This window comes from Triticum aestivum, chromosome 7A, assembly GCF_018294505.1.
Source record: "Triticum aestivum cultivar Chinese Spring chromosome 7A, IWGSC CS RefSeq v2.1, whole genome shotgun sequence".
NCBI lineage: Eukaryota > Viridiplantae > Streptophyta > Magnoliopsida > Poales > Poaceae > Triticum > Triticum aestivum.
The window spans coordinates 683,497,924-683,518,833 of record NC_057812.1 but is presented as its reverse complement, the minus strand read 5'-3'; the positions used below and the strand labels follow the sequence as shown (position 1 = coordinate 683,518,833).

The 20,910-nt window shown below is 51.2% G+C and overlaps 1 protein-coding gene across 1 annotated transcript; it reads right to left on the bottom strand.

The window, feature by feature from the left end:
- Positions 1 to 330: 330 nt before the first annotated feature.
- Positions 331 to 2,746, bottom strand: LOC123149298 (subtilisin-like protease SBT3). The gene has a single exon (XM_044568931.1). It carries the CDS (start codon positions 2,684 to 2,686, stop codon positions 425 to 427), a length of 2,262 nt encoding a protein of 753 aa, XP_044424866.1. The 5' UTR covers positions 2,687 to 2,746; the 3' UTR covers positions 331 to 424.
- Between the last annotated feature and the right edge of the window lie 18,164 nt (positions 2,747 to 20,910).

Genomic DNA, 20,910 nt, shown 5'->3' with positions numbered 1-20,910 from the left:
GTGATGGAATCTAGTGGACATTGGGAAGAACCCTGATTGACATGCCACAAAGTTTCGGTCTTGTCGGCGGTCCGGTTCATCGGCTCGAAAAACATCCTTGTATGCAAAGATGCTCCTCCATATCTTGGTATAACCGCAGTGGAGGAGGACAATGGTGGGTGATGTTTTGGCGGGGCACAAGATTCTGCCAAAATGAAATCCTAGTTTTACTTTGAGAGAAACTTCTTGCAAAGTGTTTGATGCAATATTGCAAGACATCTATATATATCTCTTGTGATGACCACATATACTCTTTGTAATACGCTTTGTCTAATGAAATGTATGCGGTTATTTAAAAAATCATTTGAAACATTTCATTATCCATACCACATAACCATAATGTATTGGCGTATGGTCACTAGTTGGATCTGTGCACACGCATATCCTATAGCCGAGAAAAGTTCGCCGACGCCACCACGATCGGACTCCTCACCGTGTATTTGCCGGTGTCGTCCACCCATGTCAACGATCCATACAACGCTACTTCGGGGATTATTTGGCTATCCCCAACCCGAACCACGACCGTGTACCTCTGCTTCTCGTGCTTACCGTCGAACACCAACCTGTTGGGCACGACGTTCACCTTCACCCCGTCCAGTCCCTCCACCGTGGCATTGTACCTCACCGGCCCGTCGCCCGCGTTGGTCACGGTCCTGGCGAACGTCTTCTCTCCGCCGTTGTAGTCGAAGAACGCGATGAACGACGGGTAATTGAGATCGAGCGTCGCGCCGGCGCAGTCCACGGGGCCCGACGATTGCACCACAGTCTTGATCTGCGCCGCCGTGAAGTTCATGGCGCACATGAGCTTGATGTAGTTGTCTGGCCCGGCGTCGTAGACCAGGCCAGGGTCCAGGGAGCGGTTCGGGTCCATGTGGCCGGACCCCATCGCAAGCGGGCTGGCTGCGTACTCGATGCCGTCGGCCCTGTCCTTGATGGGAGCCAAGGTGTTGTCCGCCGCGCTAGCCGTCGTCATCATCGCCGACCGCACCGCCGCGGGGCTCCATTCCGGGTGCACGGCCTTGAGCAGCGCCGCCACGCCTGACGCGTGTGGGCACGACATGGACGTGCCGGAGATGACGTTGAACTTGCTGAACAGCGGCGACTGCGTCCCCGCGTCGGTGACGCTGGCGTTCTCCGCCCACGAGGCGAGGATGAGCGAGCCGGGCGCGAGCAGGTCGGGCTTGAGCACCGTCGGGCAGCTCCGCGACGGGCCGCGCGACGAGTAGGTCGCCACCTGCGGCGCGGGCTTCGTGTCCAGCACGGTCACCGCGAACTTGATGGAGGCCTTGGGCGCGCGGCTCCTCTGGATGTAGTGCAGCAGCGCCGGGGCGCCCCGCGGCTTCAGGATCACGCCCGGAAATGGGAAGTTCTCGTATAGCTCCCTCAGCGTGTCGTTGGACAGGAACAGCCCGGCGCGCACCTTGGCGGCTTTCACCGCCGATATCGCGGGGGTCAGGGCGTCGATGTACGGCACGTCGCAGACCACGACCTTGCCGCGGTTCGCTGCGAGCACCGTGTCGTTGTCGCACAGGCCGAGGAACACGATCCTGGCGTTCCCCAGGCCGTGTGGGGTTCCGGCGTACAGCGATTCGCCGACCAAGGTCGTGCCGTCGCCGAGCCGGACGATGGCAGAGAACTCCCGGTCCACCGTGCCCGCCGCGACGGTGAGCACCCACGGCGAGCCGTTGCGAAGGTACCCGGGGTCCGGCCCGTCGTTACCGGCCGAGGTTGACACGAAGACGCCGCGCTGCATCGCCGCGAATGCGCCAATTGCGACGGGATCTTCGTATAACTGCCGGCCGTTGAAGCCAAGCGAGAGGGAGAGCACGTCGACGCCGTCGGCGATGGCCTGGTCCATGGCGGCGAGTACATCGGAAGCGTACGCGTCGTCCTCCCACAGGGCCTTGTACACGGCCACCCTGGCGCGGGGCGCCATGCCGCGAGCGACGCCTCGCCCATAGCCGAAGAAGGACGCGCCGGCCACGGGCGAGCCGGCCGCCGTGGACGACGTGTGCGTGCCGTGGCCTTCCGAGTCCCGCGGGGAGTCGACGGCGATGGTCACATTGGAGTTGGCGATGAGGCCCTTGTTGTACTTGCGTGCGCCGACGAGCTTCCGGTTGCACGCCTTGGCCGCGTCGAACGCCGGGCCGGACTCGCAGAAGCCCTTCCACCGTGCCGGCACCGGGGGCAGCCCGTCGTCGCGGAAGCTCGCGCTCTCGGGCCACACGCCCGTGTCCACCACGCCGATGATCATGTTCTCGCCGTACTCGGATGCCTCCCATATTCCTCCGGCCGCGCCGACGCCGAGGCCGAGGAACTCGGGCGTGTGCGTCGTGTCGCGCACCGCCCTCGCGTCGTCGCGGTAGCACGACACGAATCCCGGGGAGCGCCGAAGCCTGTCGAGCCCATCCGCGGAGAGCCGCGCCGCGAAGCCGTGCGTCGCGTGGTCGTAGACGTAGAACATGTCCGCCCCTGGGGCGGCCGCGGCGAGCGTGGACTCGTACCAGCGCTGGTGGCTCGAGAACACCCCCGGCATGGCCGACTTGTCCATGTGCACAATGTAGGAGTAGGACGCCGCCGCCACAGTATCGGCCGCCGCCGGACGCGGGTAGAGGGCGACCAGGACCAACGCCGCCCATGGCCACATTGTGCGATGTACGTACGTGAGTAGAGCGCCGGCAACGGTGGAGTACGACGGCCGGTGTCTTAACGGGCGACGGCGCGCATGGCTATTTACTGCATGGAGTACGACTCCTTCGGTGGTTGGAGTATTTAACCAAAAACTACCACAATTCATGGAACCGTGACGAAAAACTACCACTTTACGATTTTGTCCCGAAAATTACCACTTTCTCGCTAATCCGTGGCAAAAAACTACCAAGTCGCGAAATCGCTCGCTTGGCCTCTTCTAAACGCATTTCTGACAGGATGGGCCCACCTGTCAGCATCAATCTTCTTCTTCCTCCTCCTCCTCCTCTCTCTGGCATTTCCTCGAACACCTCGCGTGCACTCCGCGGCGCTCGTGGCCGCCCCTCGCTCGTGGCCGCCCCTCGCCATCGTCTGGCCTCGCCGCGCCCCTGGCCGCGCGCCTGGCCGTGCCCATGGCCGTCTGGCCTCGCTGCGCCCCTGGCCGCGCGCCTGGCCCCGGCGCGCTCGCCCGCGGGCGCCCCGCTCCAGGGATCCACCACGCCATCGCCACCCGGCTCGACCACGCCGTCGTACCCGACGCCTCCGTCGAGCTCCAGCACCCCGTCGTACCACTCGCCGCCCCAGGGATCCACCACCCCATCACCACCGCAGGGCTCAACCACTCCATCGTACCCGACGCCGCCGTCCAGCTCCAGCACCCCGTCATCCCACTCGCCGCCGTAGAGCACGCCGGGGACCCCGTCGTACCCGTCTCCTTCGTCAGGCACCCCGATGCCAGTAGGAGGCCACGCGCCGCCTCCCCCAACCTCGGTCGACAAGCCAGACGGGCGGTACGCGCCGCCTCCGGGCTCGTACGGCCCCACGACGCCCTCCGGCAGCCACCAGACGTCGTCGCCGCCCATGGAGTACCCCGGCTACGCGCTGCCTCCCCACTCGCCGGGGACACCAGCCACCACCACGCCTCCATCAGAGACGCACCCAGGCACCCCGTCCTCGCCGTCGTCGGGAGCAACAACGCCGTCCACGCCCGAGCACTGCGCGCCGCCGTCCCAGGGCGGCAGCACCGGGCACCCGACGCCGGCCGGCGCGAACCTGCCGTTCCCGCCGGTGTACGGCGTGGCATACGGGTCGCCGCCGCCACCAATGAAGCCGTACAACTAATTCCTCCCGATCCACCGCCGGAGCCGCCGCCAACAGCCGATCGCCGCCAGTATAATTCAGAAGAAGGGGCGCAGCGAGGCCAGACGGCCATGGGCACGGCCAGGCGCGCGGCCACGGGCGCGCGGCCAGGGGCGCTGCGAGGCCAGACGATGGCGAGGGGCGGCCACGAGCGAGGGGCGGCCACGAGCGCCGCGGAATGCACGCGAGGTGTTCGAGGAAATGCCAGAGAGAGGAGGAGGAGGAGGAAGAAGAAGATTGATGCTGACAGGTGGGCCCATCCTGTCAGAAATGCGTTTAGAAGAGGCCAAGCGAGCGATTTCGCGACTTGGTAGTTTTTTGCCACGGATTAGCGAGAAAGTGGTAGTTTTCGGGACAAAATCGTAAAATGGTAGTTTTTCGTCACGGTTCTGTGAATTGTGGTAGTTTTTGGTTAAATACTCTCGGTGGTTGCTTACTCTCTGTTTAGACATGCCACTGGTAGCCAAGCCAGCGGCATGGGCCTCGTCGTGTACCACAGGGAAAGAGCATTTTGGCGAATGCTTACAAGCTTATGATAGAGTAGTCGATTTTGGTTGAAATGGTTCGGGCACGCACAACAACTAGATACATGTAGAATTAATGCTGAAGTTCATCACTGGGAAGTGTAGTGTCAGGCCGACAAGTTACTAGTTTAAGAGAAGAAAATCCGGTGGACAAGTTGATCAGTTGGAGCAGAGTTGTTCCGGGGCGAGTAACCCCAACGTGACCTGTCTCTGTCTGTTCAATTACGTAGAGGTATGTCACGGAGCTCGGAAACAAATCGGACAGCGATGCATGGCTATCCAACACAAATGGATACATCCATAGTTCTCATTATTTCCCATTTGCAGCCATGCATTTGATGCATGTTAATCTGTTGGGAACCCACTCATGCAACTACATATATCAGTTTTGCTAAAACGCATCTAGATATGTCATAAGTATTGCACATCTAAGTCCTATATTATTGATCTCTTGCGAAGATTCGTGTGAGAATTTTGTTTTGCTTTTTTTTCCTTTCTATACTTGATTGTTTCATTTAGATGTGCAATAACTATGGCACATTGGCCGGTTCTTTTGGGTGATTCTACCAGAATCGCCCCCCTCCCCAGCTTCTTCCAGAATCACCACTCCATATGTTTTTTACAATCCTAGATAATTAGACCTTAACTAGATAGAATTGTAAAAAAAAAATATGAAGTGACGATTCTGAAAAAAGCTAAGGAGGGGGGGGGGGCGATTCTGGGAGAATCGCCGAAAAGAACTGGCCCCTAGATGTGCATTTGCCGACGAGCCATGCAAGTCTCTCTCCAAATACTCCAGCAGGGCGTCCATCACCGTCTTCTGCCCTTTGCCAGCCTGAGTAGGGCACCTTTGGTCTCGACAACGATGGCGTGGCCGCTTTTTTGTTCCTTTGCATGCACCTAGATATATCCTTCTCATGGCGCACCGGACACCGGTTGGTGAGTGGCCACTGGCGCGACTACGTACATAGGTACGACTGTAACGGTTGATTCGTTGAGCGGCTGCGGATCGTGCGTCTGTGGCCCATCGACGAGCCCTTGCCGGCGGAGACGGGTCATCGCATTGTGCCAGGCCTCGAAAGCGCGCGTGCGTTCCACCCTCTGCGCGCACACCCCGACGGTCGACGCATGCATCATGCAACGGTGCTGTTTCCACTGTGGCGTTGGCCGCGTGGGTGCGAGACCCAATCGCGGAGTGAAGTCTATTTTAAACCTTAAAATTGTAGAGCTCGTCATAAATGAACCTTCATCTTTAAATCCCTGAAGTTTATACCCTGTACTCATGAATCCCGGTCATTCCCAACCCTTAACCTGTTTGGTGCACGGGGAAAAACATGATCCCAGCCAGAATCAAAATTTAATTTTTTTCTACTCACTACACCGGGTCCACATCGTGATGGCTGTTGCCCTGGTCCTGCCGTCCCTCCGGAAGCAGAGCACGAAAGTTGGCCACCTTCTGCGTGCTGGCCAACTGGATCAGGGACAAGGCGCTGGAGCGTGCGAGTCCGGCTATACCGACGGCGCCTGAGGGGGCGGGCTTGCGGGTGGTGGTGACAGCCGCAGAGATCAGGGACAGCGGGCTGCTGCCGTCGGTGGAGTGGGTGGAGAGCGTCCCGGTCGTCGTCTGCCCGCTGCACGGCGACGTGGTGGTCGGTGCAGATAGGTCGAGCACCGTCAGGTGGCCGGTACTCAGCGGCGCGGTGTAGAGCGCCGTGGCCGCACGCGCACCACCCTTGATGATCGTCGTGAGCAGATGCTTGCCTGTAGAACGGGAGAGAGAAGTGAGGCAACATGATTGTATTGCTCAAGCCAAAGGGCAATCGTACATGGGGCATGCAGATGCAAACGTGGATGACGACGTGCTAACAAACTCCGAGAGGCTAGCTAGCTAACCAGCTAATGATCCTAGCTTACAAGAAAGGATAAGCACAAGTATAAAATATTGCCTTTGGTCGTCGCCGTGGAGACGGCGAGCTGGAGGAAGACGAGGACTGACTTGCATGGACAGCCACATTTTGGCTTGTGGTTTGTGTATTTTGTGTTGGAATCGATGATGTGAAGGAAGGCGTGCATTGATTTCTAGCTAGATGTTAGACTATGTATAACTTCTGTACCTATGTACGTATTGTAACACAACCATTATATATAATGAGATAAGCCATCCCTAGAGGGTTGTGCTGGTTCCCAAAACTTATTGTCTTACATGGTATCACGCTAGGTTACGATCGCTTCCGCTTCTAAACCCTAATACCCGCACCGCCACCGCAGCCGCCGCCGCCTTCACCGCCGCCGCGCCACCGATCGCGCCGCCGCCATGTCGAGCGCCGCCACCACCGGTTCCACTGCTGCGGGCTTCCTCCCGGCCTCTCTTGCGGCTCTGCTCAACCTCCCGCTCGATGCCGTCTTCGTTCCGGCTCCGATTGGGACAAGGAGCATCGGCTCCGTCTTCTCCACGCCGCCGGCGCCCTCGCTCGGGCGTGACCTCGTGGTCCACACCGCGGCGCCGCCGTCCGCTGCGGATTCCGCAGGCGTCGTCCCGCCGCTCCTGCCGCGAGCGGATCACACCGCCCCGCTGGCGGGGTTGGCGGCGTCCGCCCCGGCCGCGGGCCTTGCGGCGTCCGCACCGGCCGCGAGCTTTGCGGCGCCTGCCCTGGCTGCGGTCCCGCCTCCTCCCGCATCGGCTTCGGTGCCTCCGGCTGCCTCCATGGTGTTTGCACCCCAGGCAGCCTCCTCGATGGGATCGTCTTCGCCGCCGCCGTTTCACTTCGGTCATCTCATCACCATCAAGCTCTCCGCAGACAACTACATCTTCTAGCATGCGCAGATTCTCCCGCTCTTGGGGAGTCACTACCTGCTAGGCTACGTCGACGGATCGCTTCCCTGCCCACCCGCACTGGTAGACAGCGTGCACGGTCCGGTCTACAATCCGGCCCATCGCGTCTGGACGGGGCAGGACCAGGCGAACCTCTCCTCCATCCAGGGGTCGCTCTCGCCAGCAGTTGCCGGCCTTGTTGTCTTCGCGAAGACGTCTCATGAGGCCTGGACCATCCTTGAGCGCACCTTTGCAGCGCAGTCCCAGGCTCGTGTCTCTGCACTCCGTCGTCAGCTTGGAGAGTGTCAGAAGCTTGACTCCACGGCCACTGAGTTCTACAACAAGGTCAAGGGCCTTGCCGACACATTGGCCTCCATTGGACAGCCCCTCACCGACTCCGAGTTCAACTCGTTTATTGTCAATGGTCTTGACGAGGAGTATGATGCCTTAGTCGAGATCATCAACGAGCGGGGTAACTCGACACCCATGTTGGCACACGAGGTTTTCTCTCGGCTTCTTCTCACTGAGCAACGGGTCGAGACTCGCCGCACCAGGGGCACTGGCTCTCTCTCGGCCAACGTCGCCACCAAGGGTGGCCGCTCTTCTTCATCACCCCGGTCTCCCTTGGGGCTGCCACCGTTGCCCGCCTCGGCCCCCCCACCTACTGCGACCTTACCGGGGGCTGGCGGTCCACGTGTGTGTCAGCTTTGTGGCCGCGATGGGCACTGGGCCTCCAAGTGTCATAAGCGCTTCCAGCGAAGCTTCCTTGGTCTTGGCAATGACGGCAAAGATACACGCAACAATGCCCGTCAGGTCGCCATGGCTGATCGTCCCGCGCCGCAGAAGCACCAGGGACACACTCAGTCCTACTCCATCGATCCACACTGGTACATGGACTCTGGGGAGACAGAGCATCTGACCAGCGAGATGGGGAAGCTTCACACTCGTGAACCCTATCATGGCTCCGACAAGATCCACACCGCCAATGGAGCAGGTATGCACATCTCTCATATTGGTCAAGCATCTCTTCTCACTAGACATGCCAATAGGAGTCTTCAGCTTCGCAATGTTCTTCGCGTTCCATCTGTGACCCGCAATCTTCTTTCAGTTCCTAAACTCACACGTGATAATAATGCCCTTTGTGAATTTCACCCTTTTGATCTTTTTATTAAGGATCGGGGCACGAGGGACATTCTTCTTAGTGGGCGGTTGTGCCAGGGCCTCTACCGTCTGGAGCATCCTGGCGTCGCTCGCGTTTTCAGTGGAGTTCGGGTCTCTCCGTCACAGTGGCATGCTCGTCTTGGTCACCCGGCCACACCTATTGTCCGTCATATTTTGCGTCGTCATGAGCTTCCTAGTTTGTCTAGTAATAAAGATGTAGCAGTGTGTGATGCTTGTCAGCAGGGGAAGAGTCATCAACTTCCTTTTTCGGAGTCCAGTCGTGAGGTGAAACATCCGTTAGAACTTGTGTTTTCAGATGTATGGGGTCCTGCTCAGACTTCTGTCAGTGGTCATAATTACTATATCAGTTTCGTTGATGCTTATAGTCGCTTTACCTGGCTTTACCTTATTAAACGCAAATCTGATGTGTTTGATATTTTTGTTCAGTTTCAAAAACATGTTGAACGTCTTCTCAAGCACAAAATTGTTCATGTCTAGTCGGACTGGGGGGGCGAGTATCGCAACCTCAACTCCTTCTTTTAGTCGCTTGGGATAGCTCATCGTTTAGCATGTCCACATACACATCAGCAGAATGGTTCAGTCAAACGTAAGCATCGTCATATTGTTGAAGCTGGTCTTACTCTTTTGGCCCATGCATCTGTTCCGTTTCGGTTTTGGAGTGATGCTTTCACCACTGCATGCTTTCTCATTAACCGTACTCCTACTCGTGTTTTAAACATGAAGACTCCCATTGAGGTTCTCCTTAATGAACAACCTGATTATACCTTTCTCAAGGTATTTGGGTGTGCTTGCTGGCCGCATCTTCGTCCATATAACAAGCGCAAGCTTGAGTTTCGTTCTAAGAAGTGTGTTTTCCTTGGCTATAGCTCTCTTCATAAAGGTTACAAATGTCTTCATGTTCCCACTAATCGTGTCTATATATCTCGGGACGTCGTGTTTGATGAGCATGTTTTTCCCTTTGCCAACCTTCCTGTGTCCACTGTCGAACCACCATCCCTGCATTCATCCTCTGTTGCTTCTGACCAATTTGATGATGTTGCATACTCTCCTTTGCTGTTACCTAACCATGGTGCAGGAACCGGACGTGGAGCTCGTTTGGAGCTGTTGGAGGATTCACCATCATCATCGTCGTCTTCTGGTGGGCATGTCGATCGCCCTATGTTGCATGGCATCGATTCGCGTGCCCATGCATGGTCACCCGACGAGCCCGTCGCGCCGAGCATCTCCACTGCTCGGTCTGCTACGCCAGTGATCGCCGAGTCTCCAGCGGCTCGGCCTTTTTCACCAGCGGCTGCCGAGTCGCCCGTGGCTCGGCCCGTCACGCCGTCTTCGCCCGCGGCTCGGGTCCTCACGTCGCCTTCATCAGCGGATCGGCCCGCGACACCGACCGCGCCACGGCACACTATGCCGAGCTCGCCATCGGCCCGGTCTGTGATGCCGGAGTCGCCAGCTGCTTCGTCTGCTCTGCCGGTTTCGCCGGTAGGCCGGCCTTCTTCGCCGACCGAGTCCGAGGCTACCGTGACTGGCTCCTCGTCACCGGCTGACTCGTCAACGTCGCCGTCCTCCAGCCCGTTGCAGGCTGCTTCGTCGACCTCGGTGGTTCCTGTGTCTCGACCACATACACGCAGTCGCAGTGGCATTTTCAAACCTAAGGAACGTACGGATGGTACGGTTGCTTGGTTGGCTGCTTGTTTGGCTGCTGCTATTGCGGATCCATCTTCTGAGCCTCGCTCATATCAGGCTGCCCTGCGCATTCCACATTGGCGAGAGGCTATGGAGCAGGAGTTTCATGCTCTTCTTCGTAACAAGACATGGACTCTCGTTCCTCCACCACCACGGGTAAATGTTATTGACTCAAAATGGGTATTCAAAGTGAAGAAGCATTCGGATGGATCTATTGAGCGTTACAAAGCGCGACTTGTTGCTCGCGGTTTTCGGCAGCGTCATGGTCTTGACTATGAGGACACCTTCAGTCCTGTCGTCAAGCCTACCACTATTCGGCTTCTTCTCTCCATTGCTGTTTCTCGTGGTTGGTCACTTCGTCAACTTGATGTGCAGAATGCCTTTCTATATGGATTTTTGGAGGAAGAGGTTTATATGAAACAGCCGCCTGGTTTCTCTAATCCTGATCGTCCTGACTATATCTGTCGTCTTTCCAAAGCACTATATGGTTTGAAGCAAGCTCCTCGTGCCTGGCATGCCCGCCTTGCCTCTACCCTTCGTGCTCATGGGTTTGTGCCGTCCACTGCTGACACTTCATTATTTCTTCTACAGAAGCCAGAAGTCACTATGTATCTTTTGGTATATGTCGATGATATTATCCTTGTCAGCTCTTCTCAGTATGCTGCTGATGCTCTTGTCTGCTCTCTTGGTGTTGATTTTGCGGTCAAAGATCTTGGGAAGCTTCACTACTTTCTTGGAGTTGAGGTCACTTCTCGTGCTACTGGTCTTGTCCTTACGCAGAAGAAGTATTCCTTGGAGTTGTTACAAAAGCCGGCATGCTGAAGTGCAAACCGACCACCACACCCATGTCGTCTACCGACAAGATAACAGCTGTTGATGGTGAGCTTTTGTCTCCTGCGGATGCCACAGAGTACAGAAGCATTGTTGGTGGACTTCAGTACTTGACGATCACGAGACCAGATATCTCTTATGCTGTTAACAGGGTTTGTCAGTATCTTCAGGCTCCCAGAGATACTCATTGGGCTGCTGTTAAACGCATTCTTCGTTATGTTCAGTTCACTCTGACTTTTGGTATGCATATTCGGCCGACTTCCTCTCGGGTCCTTTCGGCCTTCTCTGATGCAGATTGGGCTGGTAGCCCAGATGACAGGCGATCCACGGGGGGTTATGCAGTATTCTTTGGCTGTAATTTGATCGCCTGGAGTGCTCGGAAACAGGCTACTGTGTCACGTAGCAGTACTGAAGCTGAGTACAAGGCTGTGGCTAATGCTACTGCAGAGATTATTTGGGTGCAGTCTTTGCTTCAGGAGTTGGGTTTGTCTCAACCACAGCCTCCTATTCTTTGGTGTGATAACATCGGTGCTACATACCTTTCTGCAAATCCAGTATTTCATGCCCGAACGAAACACATTGAAGTTGACTATCACTTTGTACGGGAACGTGTATCACAGAAGCAACTCCAGATCAAGTTTATCTCGTCTAAGGATCAACTTGCAGACATCTTCACTAAGCCTTTACCACTGCCACAGTTTGAGGCTTGTAGGCGCAATCTTACCCTTCTCAGTTCTTTAGAAAGTGGCTAAGATTGAGGGAGGGTGTTAGACTATGTATAACTTCTGTACCTATGTACGTATTGTAACACAACCATTATATATAATGAGATAAGCCACCCTTAAAGGGTTGTGCTGGTTCCCAAAACTTATTGTCTTACACTAGACATTGCATGCGTGCTACACACTCGCCCAGTTTCCACATGCGTTCTACTCTTTCTGTGTTTACACATGCGTACTCAGCTGTAGCATTGCAAACTGGCCATGTAATATCCAAGATCCAGGACGTGCAGATCATATCAACGGCACCTCCTTCCGAGCGCTCTTGCATGTGGCCGACGCACTGGCCCAGTTTGCGCAAGGACCAACGTACGCTGCATTGCTGCTCGGATTGAATGGGCCCAGGCAAGAGAGAAAAGGAAGAGGAGATGAAGATGACATGCAGGCCCAGGTTGTCATAGAGAGAAACGAGCGATCCCGGCCGGGATTATGCTTACAAACTGGTCTAGAATTGGTTTAGGGTTGAAAACGATCGGGATTGCAGAGGATAGGGTACAAACTTCAGGGATTTAAAGGTGAGGGTTCATTTACGACGAGCTCTACAATCTTAAAGTTTAAATTAGACTTCACTTCCCAATTGCGGGTCCTCGTCGTTCTTTTGTCACGCTGCGTGCTGTCACACTGCTCCATATAGGTTGCGTACACGGTACTCCCGCTCTTATATTAGTTTACAGAGGTGGTATATTGTGAGGGCTGGGCGGTCAACGAGATCGACCTGAACAATGGGCAGCCCGCCCTGGACGGCCCAAAAATCCTGGGTCGGGCTGGGCCTGTTCGTGCCATCTGGCCGGGCTTGGGTCTAGAAATTGAGCCCGACGGACTGATCGGTCAGGCTCAGGCTGGCGAAAAACATGATTTTAGCCGTAGTCAGGTCGGGCCGATCGGGTCATGTTGGGCTTTTTCAGGCTCGGGCCCGATTTAGTAGGCCTGGCGATCAGGCCGCGCTGGGCCTGAGCCTGGGTTTTCAACACTAGGCTTTCTTAGGCCTGGCCTGAAGCCCGACCCGACCCGACATATGCCTAGGTATACCTCAGGTGCCTGAATGTTTTCACGTGTTTGTCGAATTTGCAATGAGGCCAAACACAGAGGCAGCGTGAGGAGCGACAATGACCACGGCGAGGCTGAGACAGGACCTCGGCCGAGACAGACAAGACTGCCATCGGCAACATCCTACAAGGAAGCGAAGAAGAAGGTTGGCGATTGCGGGTGCGTCGTCGCTGTACATGGAGGGAGGGGGGTTACAGGGATGCCTATGACGTCGACTAGCACGACAGTGGTGGTGGGCGGTGAGAGGAGGTTGGGGTGGCGCACGGCAGCACCAACCGCCCCGGGGGGGGGGGGGGGGTTGAAGGTAGGCCTGATAAGACGGTGTAGGTCGGGGCAAGCCAGAGGAAGAAAAAGAACAGTGCATGGTGCAGGATGGCCGTTAGATTTTGGTTGGATGCTCCAAATTGACTAGTGCTAAAAGTTTCTTCAGGCACCTTGTTAGGTGCTTGGTTTACAACATGGCCTAGAAGGGAGACACCGTTTGTGAGAGCTGTGTCTCTACTTATTTCTATTGAGATGATGTCTCTGCTTATATATTGTCAGACCTAAACTCGTCTCGCCTCCGGCACTCCTGCTAGTGGACTGGACCATAACACATGCGTTTATGTAGCTTTTATGGGAGTGGTTTTTGGAGACTTCTATGGACCAGTTTTAGAAGGTTTCGTGCAATTTACTTCCTTCTTGTTCTCTGTGTGTTTTATGTATCGGGTTTTGCTTTTTTTTTGTTTCCAGTTTATTTCCCTTTTTCTTACTTTTCCAAATACATATGGACATTTTTCAAATAAACTATAAATATTTGTCAAATACACACTGAACATTTTTTGAATACACGGTGAATAACTTTTACATACACTATTTTTTTTTCATAAATGCCATGACCATTTCTATTAAATCGGGTGAACATTAGTTAAGTGTTAGAATATAGAGTATTTTTTAATGTCCCAAACATTTTTGAATGACACAAAATATTTTTTAAAGTTTAAAAACTTTTTTATATTTATATACTTTTTCAAAATTTTACAAGCATATATTTGAAATACATGAATATATTTTAATGCAATAAAAATGTTTTAGATGATATGAGCACTTTTTATAAATTAGATAAACAAACTTTCATGAAAAGCAGATCTAAATGTGTGAACGCTCTTTTGAATGATGCAAACATCTTTTAATAGTTACATGAGCAAATCTTTTTATGCTGTCGAAATATTTTTTAAATTGATGATGAATGCTTTATAATTGGGAGGTGAATTAATTTTTCCAATATATGCATTTAAGTTAATTGTAAATATCTATACGACTATTAAATAATCCAACATTTTCTTTTCTATAACCACCCTGCTTTGTGTATCCAGACTAATTTCTGCCGCTAGATTATCCCACTTAATGAGATCCGACGGACTAAATACATCTGATTAGAGGCAATGATTGCATGTAGCAATTAGCTTTGACTGACCATACTTCACTGGACAAACTCCCACGCCACGCCCAGTCCGCATATAGAAAAAAAAATAGCCTCGCACGATCTGGATAATGATTGTCCCATCTATTTCACACGACGCCCCGGCCCCGCGGCGTCCTTACGCGATGCCCGACCTGTTGTCCTAGCTCCGGTGGCCACACTGCCTCCGCCGCCGATTTATACTGGTAGGTCGCGGACGACCGAGGCGCCGAGGCGGAGTTCCAGGCCTGCAATCCTCCTGCCCATGACGCCGGCGACGGCGACACCCAACACCGCCAACCTGTTCGTCCTCGAGAGAATATGGTCCGCGCAGCCAGCGGCGTCGCCTCTAAGTAGTGGATCCTCTCGCCTCCAAACGTCCAAGGTGCAGATCCCCTCTTCTTGTTTCCCCTATCCCTTTTTTTAAAAAAATTCTGAACCCAAGACAAAATGCATCTATCCACCCACGTTGCGCTCGGTCGTGGATATTATAGCTTGGACCAGCATGAACATGACGTCTATTATCCATTGGTTGGGCTAGCCCTCGCGTACGTCCATGTTGCCGTAGGCTTCCAATCGGTTTAGAGGAAATCCATCTTTTATGTACGTACTTGTCGGAAAGCATAAAACACTAGCGAGTAACTTTCGGAGATCATGGTTGTGACAAAAATTGGTACCAGATCACAGGTTGTTGATCCATGATTTTCAAAAAGCAAGTACAAGATCATGGTGTTACTGACCTTAGGAGATAACTGATCTATAATCCACTTGTCTATCAAGCTGTCAATGGTATTTCCAATTATCAACTACCCCCTCTTTTGTAGTATTGACAAAGACTACAGTTTCTTTCATCGCCCAAAAAAAGCACCCTGTTTTGGTAAATGTCAGCCATGTTTATAACCCATTTGCAAGATTTGGCACATGGAATTTAAGAACAATGAATCAACAACAACAACAACAACAACAACAACAACAACAACAAAGCCTTTAGTCCCAAGCAAGTTGGGGTAGGCTAGAGGTGAAACCCATAAGATCTCGCAACCAACTCATAGCTCTGGCACATGGATAGCAAGCTTCCACGCATCCCTGTCCATAGCTAGCTCTTTGTCGATACTTCAATCCTTCAGGTCTCTCTTAACGGACTCCTCCCATGTCAAAATCGGTCGACCCCGCCCTCTCTTGACATTCTCCGCACGCTTTAGCCGTCCGCTATGCACTGGAGCTTCTGGAGGCCTGCGCTGAATATGCCCAAACCATCTCAAACGATGTTGGACAAGCTTCTCCTCAATTGGTGCTACCCCAACTCTATCTCGTATATCATCATTCCGGACTCGATCCTTCCTCGTGTGGCCACACATCCATCTCAACATACGCATCTCCGCCACACCTAACTGTTGAACATGTCGCCTTTTAGTCGGCCAACACTCTGCGCCATACAAAATTGCGGGTCGAACCGCCGTCCTGTAGAACTTGCCTTTTAGCTTTTGTGGCACTCTCTTGTCACAGAGAATGCCAGAAGCTTGGCGCCACTTCATCCATCCGGCTTTGATTCGATGGTTCACATCTTCATCAATACCCCCATCCTCCTGCAACATTGACCCCAAATACCGAAAGGTGTCCTTCCAAGGTACCACTTGGCCATCAAGGCTAACCTCCTCCTCCTCACAGCTAGTAGTACTGAAATCGCACATCATGTACTCGGTTTTAGTTCTACTAAGCCTAAACCCTTTCGATTCCAAGGTTTGTCTCCATAACTCTAACTTCCTATTTACCCTCGTCCGACTATCGTCAACTAGCACCACATCATCCGCAAAGAGCATACACCATGGGATATCTCCTTGTATACCCCTTGTGACCTCATCCATCACCAATGCAAAAAGATAAGGGCTCAAAGCTGACCCCTGATGCAGTCCTATCTTAATCGGGAAGTCATCGGTGTCGACATCACTTGTTCGAACACTTGTCACAACATTATTGTACATGTCCTTGATGAGGGTAATGTACTTTGCTGGGACTTTGTGTTTCTCCAAGGCCCACCACATGACATTCCGCGGTATCTTATCATAGGCCTTCTCCAAGTCAATGAACACCATATGTAAGTCCTTCTTATGCTCCCTATATCTCTTCATAAGTTGTCGTACCAAGAAAATGGCTTCCATGGTCGACCTCCCAGGCATGAAACCAAACTGATTTTTGGTCATGCTTGTCATTCTTTTTAAGCGGTGCTCAATGACTCTCTCCCATAGCTTCATTGTATGGCTCATCAGCTTAATTCCACGGTAATTAGTACAACTCTGAACATCTCCCTTGTTCTTGAAGATTGGTACTAATATACTCTGTCTCCATTCTTCTGGCATCTTGTTTGCCCGAAAAATGAGGTTGAAAAGTTTGGTTAGCCATACTATCGCTATGTCCCCGAGACCTTTCCACACCTCAATGGGGATACAATCAGGGCCCATTGCCTTGCCTCCTTTCATCCTTTTTAAAGCCTCCTTCACCTCAGACTCCTAGATGCGCCGCACAAAACGCATGCTGGTCTCATCAAAGGAGTCATTCAGTTCAATGGTAGAACTCTCATTCTCCCCATTGAACAGCTTGTCGAAGTACTCCCGCCATCTATGCTTAATCTCTTCGTCCTTCACCAAGAGTTGGCCTGCTCCGTCCTTGATGCATTTGACTTGGCCAATATCCCTCGTCTTCCTCTCTCGGATCTTAGCCATCTTATAGATGTCCCTTTCACCTTCCTTCGTGCCTAACCGTTGGTAGAGGTCCTCATATGCCCGACCCCTTGCTTCACCAACAGCTCGCTTTGCGGCCTTCTTCGCCATCTTGTACTTCTCTATGTTGTCTGCACTCCTATCCAGGTATAGGCGTTTGAAGCAATCTTTCTTCTCTTTAAGCGCCTTCTGGACATCATCATTCCACCACCAGGTATCCTTATCTTCGCTTCTCCTTCCCCTGGACACTCCAAACTCCTCCGAGGCCACCTTACGAATGCAAGTCGCCATCTTCATCCACACATTGTCCGCATCCCCTCCTTCCTCCCAAGGGCCCTCCTTAAATACCCTCTCCTTGAACACCTGAGCTACCTCCCCCTTGAGCTTCCACCACTTCGTTCTAGCGACCTTGGCACGCTTATCCCGCTGGACACGAATCCGAAAGCGGAAGTCAGCAACCACCAGCTTATGCTGGGGTACAACACTCTCCCCAGGTATCACCTTACAGTCTAGGCACGCACGCCTATCTTCTCTTCTCGAGAGGATGAAATCAATCTGGCTAGAGCGTTGGCCACTACTAAAAGTCACCAGATGTGATTCTCTCTTTCTAAAGAGGGTGTTAGCTACAATCATGTTGTAGGCTAGAGCAAAGCTTAAGACATCTTCTCCTTCTTGATTCCTGATGCCATAGCCAAAGCCCCCATGCGCCCCTTCAAAACCTGTGTGTAGATGTACCCACGTGGCCATTGAGGTCTCCTCCTATGAAGAGCTTCTCACCAATCGGTACACTCCTAACCATGTATTCCAAGCCTTCCCAGAACTCCCTCTTGGTGTTCTCATTGTGGCCTACTTGCGGGGCATATGCGCTGATAACATTGAGAACCAAGTCCTCAGCTACCAGCTTGACCAGGATAATCCGGTCCCCACGTCTCCTGACGTCTACCACTCCATACTTGAGGCTCTTGTTGATCAAGATGCCTACGCCATTTCTGTTTGTAGCCGTCCCCGTGTACCACAGCTTGAAGCCGGTATCCTCCACCTCCTTCGCCTTATGTCCTCTCCATTTGGTTTCTTGGACGCAAAGGATATCAACACCTCTCCTCACTGCTGCATCAACTAGCTCCCGAAGCTTCCCTGTCAGAGACCCTATGTTCCAGCTACCTAAGCGAATCCTCCTAGGCTCGGCTAGCTTCCTTACCCTTCGCACTCGTCGAGTCAAATGCGAAGACCCTTGCTCATTTTCCACTACATCTGGGCGCCGATGTAGCGCGCCACTAAGGATGCGACGACCCGATCCTCGCTCACTTGCCACCGTATCCGGATCAAGATACGGCGCGCCACTTGGGGGGTGACGGCCCGGCCCTTGCCCATTTTCCACCACACCCGAGTTCCAATGTGGCGCGTCGCTGAGAGGGTTACGCCCCAACGAAAATCTTTTGGGTTTCATCTCCATAAGAGTGGCTGAGTTTTTACGTTGGCTCGCCAAGCCTATCACAACCCTCCTCCTTTACCCGGGCTTGGGACCGGCTATGTTGAGACAACATAGGCGGAGTTAAGAACAATGAATCAACAAATCTTAATTAATTTAAGATCATCTCTCAATGTGTATGATGTAGTGTGTTATGTCTTCTGTGTACAAATGATGTTGTGTGCAGCTCTCAAACTCTTGAAATTTATGACGCCACAGTTAGAATGGGTCTTGTTATCAGTAACTACACAAATGTATAGTCTTTTCAAAGAAACCAGTTCTGTTTTATACAACCAATGTCCTATTATTTTATCTCCATTCCCCTTCTAATTAATCTGTTCACTTACCTTTCCATTTAATGTGTGTATGATGTTTCCATGGTCATTGATTATTTTGTACAGGAGATGATGTGGGGCCATGGGTCTTGGTATTTTTTTCCTTCAATAATTGCATCGGAGCATGCGATTCCTCCATGGAGTCTTAACCTGTTCTTGTGATGAAGGGTAAAAGAAGCAGCAAATCTGATGTTTTGTGTTCTCTAGCTTTTCTGTATAACCTTTTACCCTTCAACAAGTCCATCTAAGAAGAAAAACTTCATACGGAGAGACGGAGAAACAAGCCAGGAAAGAAAAGTCACCCCCACAGTAATCATAAACAAATATCATGGTTCACTCAGATTTTTTCCTAACCAATATTTGTTACATATTTCTGCCACATGCATTTTATTTTGACATTTATAGAACCAGTATAGTTTGCTATTGGATAAGGACTTTAACTAGCACTACATTGATATACTGTTGCACATAACACATTAAAATATGGATAAATGGCTAAGAAGTTGAAGGTGCAGAATGTTCTTTGTTAAACTGGAAATGATTTTTTCGCAGTAGCAAACTTCAATGGTTAGAAAACTGGTAGTGCATATCATTTCTATACAGTTATTTCCGCACCAAATATGCATATCATTCCGATTAAAACCATTCTGATTGTTCAACCCCCTAAAGAGTAATTGACATTGTGATTTATGTTGCTTTGATACATCGATAACCAAATGTTGAGTATCCAGAAAAGTGGGTATGCATACGACCCCCTCCTATTATGCTATATGTATCAAGGAAGTTGTTTGCTGTCTTTATGAATTGAGACAATTAGATAATGTGTCTTGAATTATGTAAGATGTATTTTTTGGTTCCTAAAAGGCATTACATAATGACTGTGGTCTGCCATTTTTCCCACTCGATGCATATATGAAGCCTAAAGTCTTGTGATCAAAGTTGTTTATGCCTGAATCAGTCTATTTTTGGTAATCACATGTATCAGATTGTTTAACATTGGTTTCAGATTGAGATGACTGAGTTGTCATCGTGATGCAATGGAGGGTTAAGACAAGTGACGACGAGGGAAGGCGGAGGCTTGATATAGATGCTACAGCTGTTGTGGCGGTGGTAGAAGCTTGCGATTTGGATGGTAGAATTATGTTAAGTTTACAAGGCCAGGTTAATAAAATAGAGAATGCACTTGGAGAGATGGCTTGTGTTGATTCTGACCAAATTACTTACTATTTCGTTCAGCAGTATAGACTGAACTGGGAGAAGGAAGCAACTAATAATTTCATTGAGAAGGCATATGTGAAGCTGTAGTATATGAGCTAATGTTTAGGTACATTATTTCTCCAACCATTCGAACTTCGAACTGTATATCATTGTTGTAAATCAAGTGGAATATATGTGTTGCCATAGCTATTCTATTCTGAGTTCAAGCTTTGAATATACAATTTTCGCTCGGTAGTTTGTGCTTCTGTTGTGCAATTGGATCATCCCAAAATATGCTATATAATTTTGGCTTGGTAGTTTGTGCCTCTATTTTGTAATTGGATCATCACAAAACATGATATGAAGTCTTACTGTGGTGCTTTAAATGACAACTTCAGTGCAAAGATCTTGGTTTTCCGTATATGACAAAATGGACCACTTCAGTGCAAAGATTTTGGTTTTCTATATATGACAAAATGGATGAACATGTCACTGTTATCCATAGCCCGTCCAGTTTTCAAACAACTATGGACAACACTAGAATGCATTGTTGACTAATTTTTTAGGATGCCCAAATGGACATACCATATGATTATCTCTTAATTGTACATTGTTTTCAGATTAAATTTTGTTATTGTTTCATTTATGTGTAGACTGAAATTTAAGTCTAAGCTCAATATACTCCCTAAATTATGCTTAGTAAGGTCCAATTACGTACGTAATATGTTACTGATTACTATGTGACATTTTAATGTATTATTTTTTGTTTTTCATGATTCCAGTAGTGTTCATTAGTATTCATGATTTCTTTATACCATTACTTGAAACTAAGCTTTTGCATGACCAGATCCCTAGGGTTGTTCTAGCGCCGGTCGAGTTGGTAGCTTCGATACAAGGCCTCATCGTGAAGAATCTTAACAAATACGTCACATTTCCGACTACTTTTCTAATTAATGAAACTGACACTTGGGATTGATTTTTATCATGAGTATTGCTGAAGTTCTTAGAGTATCAATTCAATTTTCAT

Bases quoted from the DNA above. Each gene is read 5' to 3' on its own strand.
- LOC123149298 (XM_044568931.1), bottom strand. From the start codon at position 2,686: ATGTGGCCATGGGCGGCGTTGGTCCTGGTCGCCCTCTACCCGCGTCCG.